The 17,668-nt window shown below is 46.0% G+C and overlaps 1 protein-coding gene across 1 annotated transcript in view; it reads left to right on the top strand.

Annotated features, from left to right (window-relative positions):
* HGD (homogentisate 1,2-dioxygenase) overlaps positions 1-17,668 on the top strand; it is a 280,992-nt gene that overhangs the window by 207,287 nt on the left and 56,037 nt on the right. The window contains exons 10-11 of the mRNA XM_069635841.1: positions 3,739-3,863; positions 13,271-13,375. Of these exons, the coding sequence (XP_069491942.1) occupies positions 3,739-3,863; positions 13,271-13,375 (230 nt within the window). The remainder of the gene's footprint in view (positions 1-3,738; positions 3,864-13,270; positions 13,376-17,668) is intronic.

Below are 17,668 nucleotides of genomic sequence, written 5' to 3' on the forward strand. Positions count from 1 at the left end.
GGATATATAGCAACAGCATGGGGAACCGGAAAGCAGGGTACACAATGACACATGTGGCAGCATGCTAGTAATTTCATTTGCATTTATATTCAGATGCGATTCAGGCCATCGTTCACAACTCCACCCAAGTGTGGGATATGCCAACATCCGCACCTCTATCCAGCTGTGACTCAGGCCGATGGTCGCAATCTCATCCAAGTGAGGCACATGCTTCCATCCACAGGTCCATCCAAGTGTGGGACATGCTGACATTTACCTTTCTATCAAGATGTTACCCAAGCCAACGTTCATGACTCCATCCAGGTGCGGCACTAGATGCTGCCATTCACAACTCCATCCAAGTGTGGGACATGCTGATACTCACAACTCCGTCCAGGTGTGGGACATGCTAACATTCACACTTCTATCCAGATGCGACTCAGGCCAATGCTCATGATTTCATCTGAGTGTGGCACATGCTAACATTCACAATTCCATCCAAGTTCGGGACATGCCAGCACTCACAACTCCATCCAGGCGCAAGACACGCCAACAATCTATCAAGATGCGACTCAAGGCAATGTTCGCAAATTCATCCAAGTGTGGCACGTGCTTCCATCCACAATTCCATCCAGGTGTGGGACATCCAGGGAGGATAGCTCAGCGGCAGCGTGCGCGTCTTGGAAGCAAGACGGCACGAAGCAACAACAGGTTCGATCCCCGGGTCCGCGCTTAGAAACCTCTGGATGTTTAAGCGCTTTATAAATACGTAACTAAGACAAAAAAAAATAATAATAAAAACACAATTACGCAACTAAGAAAAATAAACAATTCCTGTAACAGCGCCTCGATGCCTGCGGGCTGTGTGAGCGCTTTATAAATGTAAAAAATAAAATAAAATAAATACCAACATGTACAACTCCATCTAGATGCGACACAGGCAAATGGTCACGATTCCATCGAAGTGTGGCACACGCTACCATTCACAATTCCATCTAAGTGTGGGACGTGCCACCATTCACAATTCTATCCAAGTGTGGTACACGCTAACATGCAGAATTCTATCTAAGTGTGGGACATGTTGACGATTGTATTTCTATCTAGATGCGACTCAGGCCAATGTTCATGATTTCATCTAAGTGAGTGACATGCAACCATTCACAGTTTTCCATTTAAGTGTGGCATGTGTTACCATTCACAGTTCCATCTAAGTTTGGGACAATGCTACCATTCACAATTCCGTCTAAGTGTGGGACATTTTGCTGATTGAATTTTATCTAGATGCGACTCAGGCTAATGTTCACGATTTCATCTCTAAGTGTGGTACATGCTACCATTCACAATTCTATCTAAGTGAGGCACATGCTGACACAATTCTATCCAAGGGAGGGGCATGTTTACCATTCATACATCTAAGTGCTGCACATGCTACCACTCACAATTGTAACCAAGTGTGGCAAATACTAACATGCACAATTATATCTAGATGCAACACAGGCCAATGATCATGACTCCATGCAAGTGTGGTACATGCTACCATTCACAATTCCATCTAAGTGTGGTACATGCTACCATTCACAATTCCATCTGAGTGTGGTACATGCTGAGAATTGTATTCTATCTAGATGTGACTCAAGCTAATGTTCATGATTTCATCTAAGTGAGGCACATGCTACAACTCCCAATTCTATCAAGTGTGGGACATGCTACCACTCACAATTCAATCCAAGTGTGGCATATGCTAACATGCACAATTCTATCTAGATGTGACCCAGGCCAACGGTCACGACTCCATCCAAGTGTGGCACATGCTACCATTTACAATTTCATCTAAGTGTGGGACATGCTACCATTAACAATTCGGTCTAAGTGAGGGATATGCTACCATTCACAATTCTATCTAAGTGTGGTACATGCTACTATTCACAATTCCATCTGAGTGTGGGACATGCTGAGAATTGTATTCTATCTAGATGTGACTCAAGCCAATGTTCATGATTTCATCTAAGGGAGGCACATGCTACCACTCACAAGTCTATCTAAGTGTGGCACATGCTACCTTTCACAATTCCATCTAAGTGTGGGACAATGCTACCATTCACAAGTCTATCTAAGTGTGGCACATGCTGCCATTCACAATTCTATCTAAGTGAGGGATATGCTACCATTCACAATTCTGTCAAAGTGTGGGACATGCAGGGCTGGGACAAGAGCCTAAAGAATGCCCAACCAAACCCTGGAGGGTCTCGGGCTGCATTTCCCACTCACCTGGTGCTCAATGGTAAAGGCTGTGTGGCGCAGGCCAAAGTTCACAATTCTAATTAAGTGTGGCATTGCTAACAATCAAAATCATGCTGGGGCTTGCGCAGGCTAAGGTTCATAACTCTCTCTAAATGTTGGACTACTTAATGATCACAATCCATAGTTGGAACATGGCAATTCTATCTAGATCTGATGCAGGCTATTGTTCGCAATTATAAATTGGTGTGGCATTGCTTATATTCACAGTTATGACGTAGGTAAAGTTGAGTGGCAGGGTTTCCCAGCATCAAGTAATTGCTCTACTCCCCACCCTTACCACACTTACTATTGTGGTTGCTGCTGGTTGACGGCTGGTCGTTGGCTTCACTGGCTTCCCCTGCGGACACCTGCTGACACTTTCTGGAGCCGCTCTTTGCCTCAGGCCCTTAGCCGCAGGGCTGCACGGGCAGAGGGCTGCCCTAGGGAGTCCACTTATGATTCTGGTGGGGAGCCAATCAAATAATGAATCAGGGGCCAGGAGGACGAAACCAGGAAGCTGGGCTGGGAAGGGCAGGGAACAGGCCTGAAAACATGCTGCACACTGTGAAAATTAACACTAAAATACATGGGCCAAAGCAGGATTGTGTGTGCCCAAGGCCAGGAACACTCACCACACGAGGAGGCCGCAAGATGGGAAGCGTGCAGATCCTCTGAGTTAAAGAACTGCATTCAGTACCACAATGGGGGCACCATGGACCAATCTCAGATCGGGGGCATGGTGGGAGGCGGGCGGGAGGGCGAAACCAGGAAGCTGGGCCAAGCAGGGAATGGGCCTGAAAACATGCTGCACACCGTGAAAATTAGCACTAAAACACATGGGCCAAACAGGATTGCGTGTGCCCAAGGCCATATAGGCAAGTTGGAGACCAAGCAATGCCTAAAATTAGACCCAGACTTTTATTGTCAGAAAGATCTCATCATGCGAACAATGATTGTTAGAAACCATGTGGCCTGGAGATCCTGATGTGGGAATATCCCCTGGAAGGTAAGCCCTGCGTGAGAGAAGAGTGGTGAAAGGAAAGCCATTGTCAGATAAGAGCACCAAGAGGTCCTCACGGAGGAGCAGATATATGCCATAGCCATCTGCCCTGCCTTGGAGCCAGATTAGAGGTTGTGAGCGACTGCAGCCCAGCCCGAGCCCCCGCCCATGAACCTGGAACAGTGAACACCCGACCCTAGACCAACCTGCCACACCACCACAATTAGCACTCTGCACCCCGGATGGGTCAGCCCCATTTTAAAACCCTTAAATTAATAAAAACCGGCATCTGCTACTCATTCACAGCAAATGTTGCAAGGCTCTTTTGGTTCAATCAAAGCGCTGAGTAGCCATTTGGTGGCGCCCAGCTGGTAGGTTCTCTTGGGTAAACCTAAGGAGGTTACTGATATTGGTTGCTGCAAGAATGAAGCTCTTCAGAGTTCTTATGCCTGTTACTTATTTTTGTCCTTTCATTTAAGGAGCCAATGGTTTGGCGAACCCTCGAGATTTCTTGGCTCCAGTTGCCTGGTATGAAGATCGCCACGTGAAAGGTGGCTACACAGTACTGAACAAGTACCAGGGCAAGCTGTTTGCAGCCGAGCAGGTAATGGGGTCTGGTATTACAAATGGCATTATTGGGTGCACAACGAGAGTAGAAATGTGATATGGCAGCACATTTATTTGGGATGTATGTATTGAGAATCACAAGATGTACAGTGTTTTTGTATAGGAGCTGTTGTATTGGATATGGGTCTTTTTGAAAGTGACACATTTGAAGTTGTGTTGTTGCATTTAGCGCTATTGTGAGTGGTGGTGATTGTGCGGGTGCAGCTGCATTTGGCGGTGTGTATGTGGCACTGGAACGGGTTCTGTTGCATCTGGCAATACAAGGAGTATAGCTTATAGGGGGTACACTGGTGCAGATGGTACTACAAGTAATGGGATTAGGAGTCACACTATAGCAGGGTTGGGCTACAGAAGGTAGTGGCATTGGGAGGGAGGGAGTGGCCTTAGGAGGCATATAATGGAGGTGCTTATACATGGGTGGTGTTGTTGGAGGGTATGCTGGCACCTTCCGAGCTCCACGTCCCACAGAGTTCCGTCCCTAGGCCATGGAAATGGAGAGGGGACTATGTGTAGTCCCTTCTCCCTGCTCCATGATAGCCATTTTGTTTGTTTACTTGTTTTCCTATTTTTTTAATGGCTGCTATGGAAACGGAGAAAGGGACTACATGTACTTTTTTCTTATGCTGAGATACGGTTTCAATACCATTTCTCAATGCTAGAAAAATTACTATTAGTACCCCGGTACAACGTGCTGGGTACTAATACAATAGAACCCAAGGAGGGGGGCATTACCCCTTCTATTTCTATTTCTTTATTAAAAGAAAACCTTGTCTGCCATAAAGTCAGACCTATTGTCTTTCTAAATGCTTGTTTCTGGGTGAGGATATTTCTGGATGAAGGAAGGATGTCTAGGAGGGAATGGACGAAGCCAGTATTAAGATGCGATGAGCCAATGACAGGCACTCTATGCTTAACAGAGCAGTGATTGCCACCAGGCTCAATCTGATATAGAATGTAGGAGGGACTCATTGCCCAAGCCTCATAGCATAAGAAGGTGTTAAAGGAAAGTGTAAAGTTGTTATGCCTGTCTTAACACCCTTCCTTTACACTCCAGGTCATGTTTGTAATGTATGGAGGCAAATGGAGGGAACAGAACCAGAGTTCTTTTTTGCCTTATTTTATTCCCTCTGCATCTAAAAGCCACTTGGTGTCCGGCCGGCATGGGTAGTTTCATGCTGGCATAAAGCCAATGGATTTCTGTAGGATCTGCTCTCTTTTTACACCTGTAAGATGATTTAATTGGAAAATAAACGCTGCCTGCCATGCGTAAATGACAGGTTGCATTTACTCGATTTGTACTGCAAAGTGCAAAAACATTGCATAAAAGGCAATCCGGCCTGCTTTTAATGGTGCCTATTTACAATGTGTAGTGCAGATGACAAAACTTGAATGAAGGGAGCCTGTTTGCACTTAAATGCACACATACCAAATCCCCTCTGTGCAATTTGCATTTATTTATTGCCTCCTGTACATATATATAAAATTGCCTTCCAAGAGCGCTTAGAGACAGATAAAACTTCCTTTAGCCAGAAGTGAAAAGGCAGTCGATGTCAATATGCAACACATCTTTCAGAGCCTCTTAGCAACTCTGTTCCGTTAAATGAGTGGTACTGGAAGGTTGGGGTCAGAGTGGGGTGGGATAACTGCTGCAGAGACCAATGGAACGTAAAGACATGTCTCATGATTGGGACATTTTAGCAAAGTGAGTCCTATTCTTGATAATTTCCCAAATGCACTTGAAAATAGGTCTTCAGTTGTCTCTGCAACAGTAGGCCTCAACACAAAGTAAAATGTGATGCTGGGAATGCTCTAGTAAAACATGTCCTCCCTGTCCTTATCCTACGACTTCCCTGGTGTGCGTTTCCTGTATATTTTCTGCATTGGAATCCTGTTTGGACCCCTGGCAGTGCAGCTCTTCATCTTTTTCTTTGGTGAGCAGGACCCATGGGATATCCCGATGGCACCCCTAGTTTGTGTTTTGGGGCACCTGTGTGTTGCCCCACAGAGCAAGGTATGGGCTGGTGTCGGCTACATGCTGATTTTGCAGTGGCTCTAGGTCTCCTCAATTTCTGGGACACCCAGGCCGTACCATATGAATCAATGGATTCCCGAACAAAGGCAAGATGGCAACTGTACGCCTCATGGCTTTCTGCCATCCCCTCTTGTTTCTCAAAGTCCTGAGAAGTGCTAACTCTGCCCCCTGATTGGATGTTGTTGGAAGGACCAAATATGGCTTTGGAGCTGCCCTCTGCTTAATTGGTATGAGGCCTCCCCAGAGACTGCTGAATAGAAAGAGGAGTCAACTCACATTATGTGTTGTGGGTGTCTGGTTTTGGCTGACTGTCACAATGCCTGTGGTTCTGCCTGAGCCTGCCCTGTCTGAAACTGAGTGAATACAGTGTGTCCTCTGAAAAGCTCGGAGTTGTCTCCAATACACATCCACATTTCTGGGTGTCTGGGTTTAGGAGAATGGACTGCATGCCTGTGAGTCTGCTTGGGTGCTGCATGAATGCACTGGCGTGTGATTAGCTGACTGAGCCTACTGTTGTGATTAAGCTCTGGTGTTGTGATTAAGCTCCAGCGCGTGTATGTGCGAGCGCGCGAGCTGGTGGCTGTGTGACGTGTGTGGGGGTGAAGATTCTAAGGGAGACGGTTGACGGAGCTAAGGATTGCCGGGTGGGATGTCCAGTGTTCACCATTATAAGATCTACGCATTGTGTATGAACCGTGTAACTTACCAAGTAAACATACATTAACTACATGTCTGGCTTCGTTGTTACTTACCCACGAGATTACCTCACCTACCTCAGCTTGCTTGAATAGGGGAATTTGTGTATATGTTAAATGTTAAAGGTATTTGTACCGTGCACCGTCACCAACGGAATTGGTCCCCAGGCGCTCTGGCGGATCTGTAAACGATAAGGTCGGATGGGTTAGTAAGGTGAAGAGGGAGTAGGATAGTGGGAGGAATGGTGTTCAGTTGGCAGCTTCAACTCGGTATACACCGGGTGCTGAGCTTTGGTGCGGGTATTGGATCGGTGTTAGTCCGTGTGTGCTGTTGTTCCGGCTTGTGTGTTGTTGCAGTGTTGTGAAGTGCATGCGGCTTGTAGTGCGAGAGATGGTTGTGTGAGTTTTTGAGTGAGATGAGTATGCAGAGTTTGAGGTTATATTGGTTAGTGGGTTACCTGACCTTTAGCATGCTAACATTCACAGTTTTGTCTAAGTGTGGCACTTGCCAACCCTCACAATCCCATCTAGATGCGGCGCAGGCCAATGTCCAGACCCCTATCCCGGTATGTCCAGAATCCAATTCCATCTAGATGCGACGCAGGCTAATTTTCACAATTCTATCTAAGTGTGGACATGCTAATATTTACAATTCTATCTAAGTGTGGACATGCTAGTATTTATTTACAATTCTATCTAAGTGTGGACATGCCAACATTCACAATTCCATCTAGATGTGACGCAGGCTAATGTTCACAATTCTATCTAAGTGTGAGCATGCCAATATTCACAATTCCATCTAAGTGCCCTGACTTATCTGTGTGTCAGAAGCTTGGAGTTTTTCTGGAAGCCTGTATCCTGAATCCAGCTGGAGGAAAAAGTCTACTGCTGCAACTCTTCATCATATCCAAAGGCTGCTGTGCTGATTCAAGCACTGATCAGAGAGGGCCTGGACAGGCGATCTCTTGCCGTAACAATGAGTCGACATTGTACTTTACCCGAAGTGTCATGGGAGCCAGACCTGAGTGCCTGCCGTCCTGTAGAGGTATCTTCGTGGGTTCTGAAGTGTCGTCCAGAGTCCAGAGGCTGTCTGTGTCCATTGGAAAGCCAGCCTGCGGTGTATCGCCCGGGAGAAGATTACCCTGTGCTACAATTGTCTACGCGTTGTTGCTTCTCTCCAAGGAGCATCGCCTTCCCATGAGGCTAGGGAGGCAAGGCTGCTACCCGATAGTCCACCTAGGCGTGGTTTAATGTGGGAGGACCTCATGGGGAGGAACTTGCTCCTTGTGGACAAGGACGACCATCTTGGGGTTAGCCCAGTGAGTAGTAGAAAATCCCCACATCATATAGCCCATCCTTCCATTCCCAACCTTCCTGTTGAAAACAGAATCATATACTACTGTGATGCAAAAGAAAAAAATAGCCTTGAAAACACAAAGATGAGGAAGCACACAGGAAACAATAAAGACTTCTCCCAATGCCGGCAATAAGACAAGGTGGTTGCTGACCCGGGCAGAAGAGGAACTGAGGACGCCAGCGGTTGCCACGTGAGTCTGCACAGGGTACGGCAGGAACAGACCCGTGCATGATACTGAAGACAGTAAGAGGCGAACGGCCCAGCAGCATGAGGTACCGCAGAAGCAGACGGGGAAAGCCGAGCCAGCTGAGGAGACAGATCGCCATCCCTGGAAGCCATGGTGACGTACTGAAACCCAAAAGCTGCTAAAGGGTGGTACGAAAGACCCTGAGGGTACGTGGAGCCGCAGGCAGGAGGCACTCAAGCAGTCCTTACCTGACTTTGTACTAGGCATACCGCTGACCGACTCCAAAAAGGTTGAGAGTGCATCCAAACTCCTCCTCTTCCTCATACCAATGGGGGAAGAGAAGCCTGCTGGCTACCAGGGAAGGGTCTGGGACCCTGTCCACAACCACAGTGGGGAAGAGGAGCCCACTGGCTACTAGGGAAGGGTCTGGGACCCTGTCCACAACCGCAGTGGGGAAGAGAAACCAACTAGTCAGCAGGGAAGGGTCTGGGACCCTGTCCACCGTAACAGTGGAGAAGAGGAAACCAGTGGTCATGTAAGAAGGGCCTGGGCCTCCAACACTAGTAAAAAAGAAGCATTGGTGTAATTAAGTCCACTAGTCACAGGATTTGGGACATTGCTGAAAACAAGTCCAGTGGCAAACTGCATATCAAGCTGGAAGCAGTGAGAAAGAAATGTATCTTGCAATATCAGGAGAAGGGAGTCGTTCTCCTGGTACCAAATCAGCAGTTTTGATAGAAACGCCAGTGGCACAAGGCCAGGGGGAAGTGCAATTTCCCCCTGGCCTTGTGCCACAGCAGACAAGAGAAGGGAGCCATTCTCTTGGTCATGGACTAAGAGTTGAGCTGGAGACACCAGAGGAAGGGAGTCATTCCCCCTGGCCCTATGTTGAACTGTGCCAAAACATACCAAGAGAAAGGAGACATTATCTTGGTTCTCATCTGAGAATTGATGTGAAGAAGCCAGGGGAAGGGGGTAATTCTCCCTGGCCTTGTTGTGTATTGTACCGAACCATACCAGGGGAGGAGATTCATTTTCCCTGGTGTTGTTGGAATTTGTACAGAGCCACACCGGAAGAAGGGAGCCATTCTCCTGGAGGGAACATTGTGTAACCTGCAAGCAAGGGGAAGGGAGTCATTCCACTTGGTATTTTCTTTTGAGAGAACATTTTGTGGAACCCCGTCCAAGGAGCAGGAGAAAGCAACCATTACAAGATGGAACTTTCTATTAGTTTACTTTTTTAGTTGTAGAGTGAGGGACAGAATTAGGTTCTGACACAGGACGGTGGAATTTACTTTGTCGTACGTTCTGACAAATCCTGTTAGTATTAATTTTGAGGCAGGGAAACCCCTATTAGAAGTTATGGATAGTGAGGATCTTTTATACCTAAAAATAAAAGATTATAACCACAACCATGTCACCTTTGTGTCAGCATCCTTATTCGACACCCTTACACCTGGCTTAGTGCTGTTTGATGCCCGGAGCTTGGCAAGTTCCAACCAACAAAAGAAATCTTCAGGTGGCACTGCATCCTCGACATCTGTCCACTTTTCCACAGCTGAGGAAGTCCGGAATCGCTGCCTGCAGAGAAGTGCCTGCCGGTAGGGTTCCCGCCACTCTGCATCAAGGAACAAGTCCTGAGGGTCCAGATTTGGTGAAGGTTTGCATGGCAGTCCAGTTCTCGAATCCAACTTGCCAGAAGCCATCCTGCCATCCGTGCTGCAGCTGCAGCACTGAAGAATCAAACCGCGGCAAACCGTGAATCATCGAAACCGACCCCTACTTCTGTCTGCATCCACCGCCACTGAAGGTCATCGTAAGAAACCAAATGACTCATCTTCTCACCTCCCAAGCCTTGTTGAGGTCCACAAGGAGTTGCATCTTTGTAGGACATCCACAGCCGGCATAGGAACCTGACCAAGGAGACCACCGCAACATACCACCACAGCTGCCTTTCAAACGCAGCTTGGTTCTGTTTCCTGCTCGACAGCAACAACTTCTTCTAGAAGGCGACGATCCTCGAGGGGCTTCGCCGAATAAAGTTGAGAGACTCCACCACTTCGCCTTCCAAGGCACCCATGGTACTGTGACACGCGTGATGAATCTGATGTCATCACTACTTTCTTGGGGGTTGACCTGTCCTCATGTGTCCAGGGGGCGACAGCCACTACCTGATCCTGACCCTGGGGGTGGCTGTATGAGGGAGGATCGCATGGGGGAAGGTGACACTGGGGGAGCGGCTCATACATCATCGGATGAGAAGCGGTATCCAGGAACATCCCATCCATGCCTCATGCCTTAATGGCCTATTGTAACAATTCCCTTCAACAGTCCACAAGACTTGCTGATGGCATCCTTCAAAATTCTTTAATCAGTAGAATGACAAGAACTGATTTTCAAACCTATGTGCATGAAGCCTTTGAAAATACTGGGACGAGGAAGAGGAATTGAGTTATGAGGCTCACTAGAGCACAGAAGCCAAAGCTGCGCTCTAGTTGTTAGAAAGAAGCATGCATTGCCGGAACATTTAAAATGCTGACAGCTGACGGAGAGGAGAGAGAGGCCGATAGAAGCAGGCAGCTCCCGTCAGCAGGAGGGAATGTTTGGAGAAGTGTTTTCCTCCAGACGCCGACTGGAAGATCAGTGCATGGCATGTAGTCGAAGGAAGAAGGCGCATGCAGGTAGAAGACGGTGTCCAGACTGGGGACATGTCCGAGAGGGCGCCGGAGTCGTGGTGGCGAGACGAGACAAGGAGCCAATGCAGGGGCTTTGCACTGGCGTGTAGAGCCGGAGTGCCAAAGCAGTACTGCGCTGCTGATTGAGAGAGCTGCCAACGGGGCACAAAGCTAATGAAACCCGAGAGCGAAGCAGACAGAAGGGGAAGCTGACAAACAGCTTTTGCACGGCGTGACGAGCCGGAGCGCCAAAGCAACACTGCGCTGCTGCTGTAGAGCTCTGCCAAGGGGACGCAAAGCAAACGACACCCGAGAGTGACGCAGACAGAAGGGGAAACTGACTAACCGCTTTTGCACCGGCTTGGAGAGCCGGGGTGCTGCAGAAGTACCGTACCGCTACTTGGGGAAAGCGGCCTGAGCACCGCGGAAGACAAAAACAGGCAGCAACGAGAGCGGGTGAAGCGGAGAATGCAACACAATACCGGTAAGCCCACAGTCGAGGGTTGAGATGCCAGGGAACTGTTATAAGAAACCAGTGAAGGCGATTTTTTGTTATAGAGAGTGGGGAATGAGATATCCTGTTTGTGCCTCCTCAGTAGCTTTCACAGTCTCAGTATTTGATAAACTGGGAAATAAAGTCAAGTAAATAGAATAAGAGATAAGATTGTAAGAAGGTGGAAGAAATCAAGAGAAGATACATACTTCTTTGGTTTTTGTGCATAATGTGTTGTTTAAAAGTCCTAGCAGGAGAGTATATCAGGCACATTCAACTGTGTAAAAGTAAACTGCATTAAATGTGAGTAAAGAACCTGGCAGGAGAGTATACCAGGTGTATTCAAGTGGGTAAAGAGAACTGCATTTTGTAAAAGGAGAATCCTAAGGAATACCCATGTCCTTAGGAAGATTAAACTGCACTGAAAGCGAGTAAAGAACCTGGCAGGAAAGTATGCCAGGTGTTTTGCAAGTTTGGCACTCGCAATCAAGTTGTGTTCTTTTCTTTTTTTAAAGGAGAATCACTAAGAAGATCCATGCCTTTGGGATTTAAGTAATACTGAAATTCATAACAATCCTGGGGAAAGGAGTAATTTCTCCTCGAGTGAATTGTGACAAAGGGAGGAAGTTATCCTTTTGGGCTTCTAAGAAGTTGTTTCTTTTAACTTTTGTTTGCTGTGAAGACACCTGGGAAGGTAGCCATTCCATGGAACCGTTAACACTAGCTACTTTGGTTGGAGGTATACCTTTTTGTTGAAATGGAACATGTGTGCACATCCTTCACTTCCAAAGACACATCCTTCACTAGCTTAGAGTTTGTTTCTAGAATGTGAGGGCTAGGATGGGATTTCGGACAGAGGACATTTTTGCTTGACATCTTGACACAGGACAGAACCTTAGTTTTGGTTGACGTACGGAAACCCCTACTAGAATAGGGATCGTGAGGCTTTTTTCCAATGCGTTTATCATTTAAATTAAAGTTTGTAGCAACCACTTTCAGTCCTCTGTGTCTGTGTCTCATTCCTGGTTCCCCACACGATGAAGAAGGGGCAACCTACTGCAGGGGTAACACAAGGGTCGAGGCTCCCTTGCTGCTTGCCTGGTACTTGGTGGGTGGTGGGACCTGTAGAAGAAAGGACAGACAATGAACACATAAGGACTAGGCATTAATATAAAAGCAAAGTAGTACTTACCTTTTATAGCAGGTTGCCCAGGTGGGGGGGATCGCCATAAAGTGTTGCCTTTTGACTCCAAAAAGCATGCTGCCAGTGTTCTGAAGTAATTGCCTACATTACTACAGTTGTTCTTTGAGGTTGAAACAGTGCTTAGTAATTATAATGCATTTTGTGACATATACCAGTTGGTGCATTATTGCTGAATCTAAGAATAACTTTGGTACCACACAGTACTGTATATATTGTGTTAATTGTTAAAGTAGAGTTTCCTGAGTACAAAGTGAGCCTTATTTATATGCATATATTCACCTAAATCTAATATCTCTTTACGAAAATAACTGTGTTAGCACATAACATAGTGTGTGGAAATTCCTTTGTGGGGCCTAGGGCATTAATTGTACCCAAGAACCAGCCTGCTTCACCTCCCTGTGAGTCTCAGCCTTGGCCGCTCGTCCATTGCTACCCTTTGAGAGCCTTGTGAGGGGTACCTATGTGCCTGTACCCCAACCACAGATAAACCCCCCTCCAGTCTTTACATAAACCATCTTGCAAATCAACCTCCTGCAAACTTTGAAGAAGACAAGCAAGTGATAAAAAGGTTTCAATGAAAACAAAAAGTATTGTTACATTTGAGATTAAAAAGAACTCTTCAGATTGCTTAAGACTAGTGGCTGCTGGGGTAATCAGAATTTCCTGCAACAGTTGTGAAAACGTAACTTGGTGCATGTTATGTGCCAGTTGTATCAACCTTTTCTGTTGTCACCTTTCTAGGATTTCTCGCCATTCAATGTGGTGGCCTGGCATGGAAACTACACACCATACAAGTACAACTTGGAAAACTTCATGGTCATCAACTGCGTCGCCTTTGACCACGCGGTAGGTTCTGGAAATGTTTCTAATATGTGGCCTGATTCTCTGTGATCCTGTTGGTTGGGGGAGGTGCATCCTCGCCGCAGGCTGATTTCATGCCCTTGATTGTCGCTGGACAGTCTGAGGACCGGCAGAACACGCTGTATCATGGCACACCCTTCGGCGATATTGAACTCTCAGATAACCAGGACAACTTGAGTCACGACTTGATGATCAGCAATACAGTAACAACACTGGTCATCTTCCTTAATTATTTTCCAAATGTTAATGTCCTTCCTCCTCCCCTACTAGAGGTTTATATGCCGCCACTGTTCCACAATACCATAGTTGTTATTTTCCTAAGCAGATTCTGGGTCCATCCCTCCAAAAGGAGAGCAGGGCCAGGTTGTAAGTATTGTGACTAGGAAGAAAAGGACTAGGGGTATTAAAGATTACTAAAACGTAATCAATTCATTACCTTCACGTCTTGTTCACCAAATACCTTTGAGGAATAAATACCATAGCCTTTGGATTGAAAGGGGGCCTATAAATAACGCACACAAACCATGAAAGTAGGTATGCTGCCCACACCCATCACCTTCTTTTAAAATGAGTTTTTATTAGATGTTCACTTTTTTATAATCCAAAATGGCTTTCTTTTCACAGTAGAACAAGTTAACTGCATACCTGACACCCAGGTGCATTAGAAATCACTCTGATTCGTGTAACTGCAAGAAACACTCCACAGTACACAGAGGAATGTAGCCTGGAAAGCATAACTCAAACCCAAAGTCACCCTCCATCCCCTCTCCCAAGCCTCTCCCTGTTAGGGCCAGGCAGGGATACATAAAACTCTAACAAAATTAGCCTCCACACATCAACTCCCAATGAAACACAGATAATTCATAGGGAAGACTGGGACATCGACCCGTACATTGAGCAATATGGTAACCATTTGGCCTTCAAGTGTAGGAGACTTCCCTTCCACCAGGCAGTGATGGCATCCATGTAATAAAGATTGTAACTTTATTTAGCCACTCATCCTCGGTAGGAGCTTTGGAACGTTTCCAAACTGAGTATAGGCAAGCTCTGGCTGCAGTCAACAATTGCTGAACCTTGTCTGGGAGGTCAAACATTCACCCTTCTCTAAAAAAACAACACCAAAAAGAATTTAACGCAGGGTCTAGAGTCCTTTCATTGCCATCCTTGTCCTTGACCCAAGAAAGACCCTCAGAGGAAAACCATTGTATGCTACCACTGCACATGCCACGGAGGGACTCTTGCACAACAGCCCCTCACACAGTTCTCACTGTGGCCTGGATGCCTCTTGGCTGGTCTGGTTGGGGGGAGTGACCCTCTGTGAAGTAACATAATAGTGCATAGTTACTATTGTTTAGAGATGGAGAAACGAAAGGTCTTCTCACAAAGTGTGTTCCAAATGTTATCAGAAAACATAAACCCAAGGTCTTGTTCCGCTTTAGCCATAACCCCAATTGAGCCCTCGGTCTGGCCCATGATCAGGACCATATAGATAGAAGACATTAAACTCTTCGTAGTATGTTGGTAGAAGTTATATTCAAACCTTTGCCAGTGGGCGTGAGACCTTCCTTTTCCATCCATTTTTGGAGAACACTCTTTTCAAGCCTATATCCACCCTTGTTTACCTCCACCTAAAAGGTGCAGGTAAAAATTCCAAATTGGCTCTCATTCTTTATTTTACTGTACAGAAGGAAAGCACGGCCACTTAACTTCAATGCAGCGAAAAATGTTTTACAATGGGCTATGGTGAAGGGGTGAAGAGGCATACATCCCTGATGCCACCTCCCACCACCATACCCATGTAATGCATAAAAGGGTCTTAATTGTCCCTTTGTCTATAAAAGAATCTACAGTAGTGTTATGAGCCATTATTTTGCATACGCAAGCAAAGGTTGGTGCCTGGAAGGTTTTCAATCAATCATAACCACGGGCACAGCTCCGGGCAACCCTCCAGAGCATCAGCCTGCCAAGCCATTACAGAAGGGGAAAGACCATATGCAAATCAGGCCTGGTTCCACCCCAAAAGGGACAATCCAGAACTTCACGGTCCTGTGCCTTCTGCACAAGGCCACACGCATCACCAGGCATGTTTCCGCCTCATTGTGCATCATCAATGAGGGGTAGCTTGGGTCTCTAGGCCTAGCAGGCTTGCGACCCACGACCGGACCCACGACCGGGCATACCCATCCCGCTCAGGGTGACATAAGCACTTGGGATGACTTTGGGGTGGGACCATGCCTGATTTGCATATGCTCTTTCCCCTTTCTGTAATGGCTTGTCAGGCGAAGAACGGTGGTCTGAAAGGTTGCCCAGAGCGATGCCAGCAGTTAAGATTCATTCTAAACCTTCAAGCCATCACCTCTATTGTTTTGCCACTACTGTAAATACTCAATTGTTCCCTTATGTGTGGATGGGGTTTCTGAGCTTGTGAGATTATTTTCTTTTTTTTTTTTTAAAAACTTTTTTAACATACTTTTTAAACAGAACATGGAGATGTTATTGTTGACGTATTTCACTCATATGTATTGTCTCAACCTTTTTTTGAAAACTAGATTACCATGATGAACTTTTTACATGCCAATAGTTTTTTTCCCCAATTAATTGTTATTTGGTTACAGAATTAACCTTGTACACATCACGGACATTACACATTATACACTTAAAATACATGCCAAATCTGAATTTATAAAATTACACAGTTTTCATTATACATGTCTTAATATATGCAATGTTTGCTGAACTCAATTCATACACCATTAAAATAACCCAACTTCAAATTGAAGGTGGAAATGGCTGAAAAAAATGTTTGAAATATTTTAAGTTACTGCTGACTGAAATGGTATTTCTGCAATACCTTTGAAAATACTTCAGAAATCTCACCTAGCCCGGCTGTAATCTCTGAATTGGGGGATTTTCGGAAATACCAACAGCGGAAGTGGTGAATTCCACTGACGGTATTTCACGCAAAAACTCCACCCAACTGATTGAGTCCGCAAGTAGAGAAAAGCAGACCATTGTCCCGTGATCAGTTCCATCACTAGGAAATTAATGAATTTTCCATCCTCCGATAACTATCTTGCCCTCTCTAAACCTGCCTTAAAGCAGGACTGAAATCGTATTATGTCATGAAGAACCTTAACGAATGGTGGGGCCCCTATATTGCTAAATACAGTGGGCCAAGATGTAATAAAAGCAGAGTGCCTGCAGTCCCTCAAGACCTTGCATAACATTCTGAGAATTGGGTGGCTCTGAGCTGCATTTGGTACTGTCAGGCTCACACCGGGAGTAGAATCATATTGTCTAGGTCGACCCGTTGTTTTCAGGAGGAGTTTCTCAGGTGTTGAGGCAGCAGCTCAGTAGTAAGAATCTATATCTGAGAAGTTCACTGCACCCAGCAATGGTGGTAGGAACAGGATTGGGAAAGCAATCCTGCGGTGCTTGCTTCTCACCCAAGATACACCTAGGGAATGTAGTTTTCATTTCTAGGAACATCTGCTTGGGGATCCCGGGTATCTTTGTGATTAAGAAAAGAAGGCGATTTATTTTGGGGGCAACAAGCCTTGTCAGTCACGAAGCCCCAAACTTTTCAATTAATGTCGATATTGCTCCACTCTACTGATCTAAGAAACATATTAAATGTCCTCAGCATGGCCCACGATCTGATGCTCACTTTCTTCTAAAAAATCCAAAGTTTTCAAAATCCAGCTCCGGGGTGCCTGCCATCGAGTCAGAACAGCTCATGCGGGGATAATCTCCTCCGGTAAGTCTGTTCCCACCAGTATCATCTCACATTTAGTAGAACCCTAAAAACAAACCTCTCTACAGAGGCCATCTAATCAACATTTTCTCTTCTCTCCACTGTTTCCCTGCATTGCTGCTAGTCCGTAATGGTTTGGCACCAAGAGACCTTCAGGTGGCAAAGCGCTCTGTAAAACCTAAACTAAACAAAATTTTACAAAACAGAGACAACTTTCTATAATCGTGATGGCCGGAATACAAAGATAAGGTGCTGCAAGGGATGATGGTGACAGGTAACAAAGGAGTGCAGTACATGAGAAGTTGGAGTGGGATTTAAAGCAACCATCGGGGCGTTCTGGACATGGGATTGTACCGGCAGATGATGAGCAAAGAAAGTGGTGCCTGCTTTAACCTTTATTCCATACTCTTAATAAGGCTCTTGCCTGTTGCTATTCTATTTTTAAACACAATCAAACCTCTCTTCCACTCTCTTTTTACCTGAAATACATATTCCCTTCTGACCTTCATCCTGGCATAGCAGAG

This window comes from Ambystoma mexicanum, chromosome 7p, assembly GCF_040938575.1.
Source record: "Ambystoma mexicanum isolate Mex_15411 chromosome 7p, UKY_AmexF1_1, whole genome shotgun sequence".
Classification (NCBI taxonomy): Eukaryota; Metazoa; Chordata; class Amphibia; order Caudata; family Ambystomatidae; genus Ambystoma; species Ambystoma mexicanum.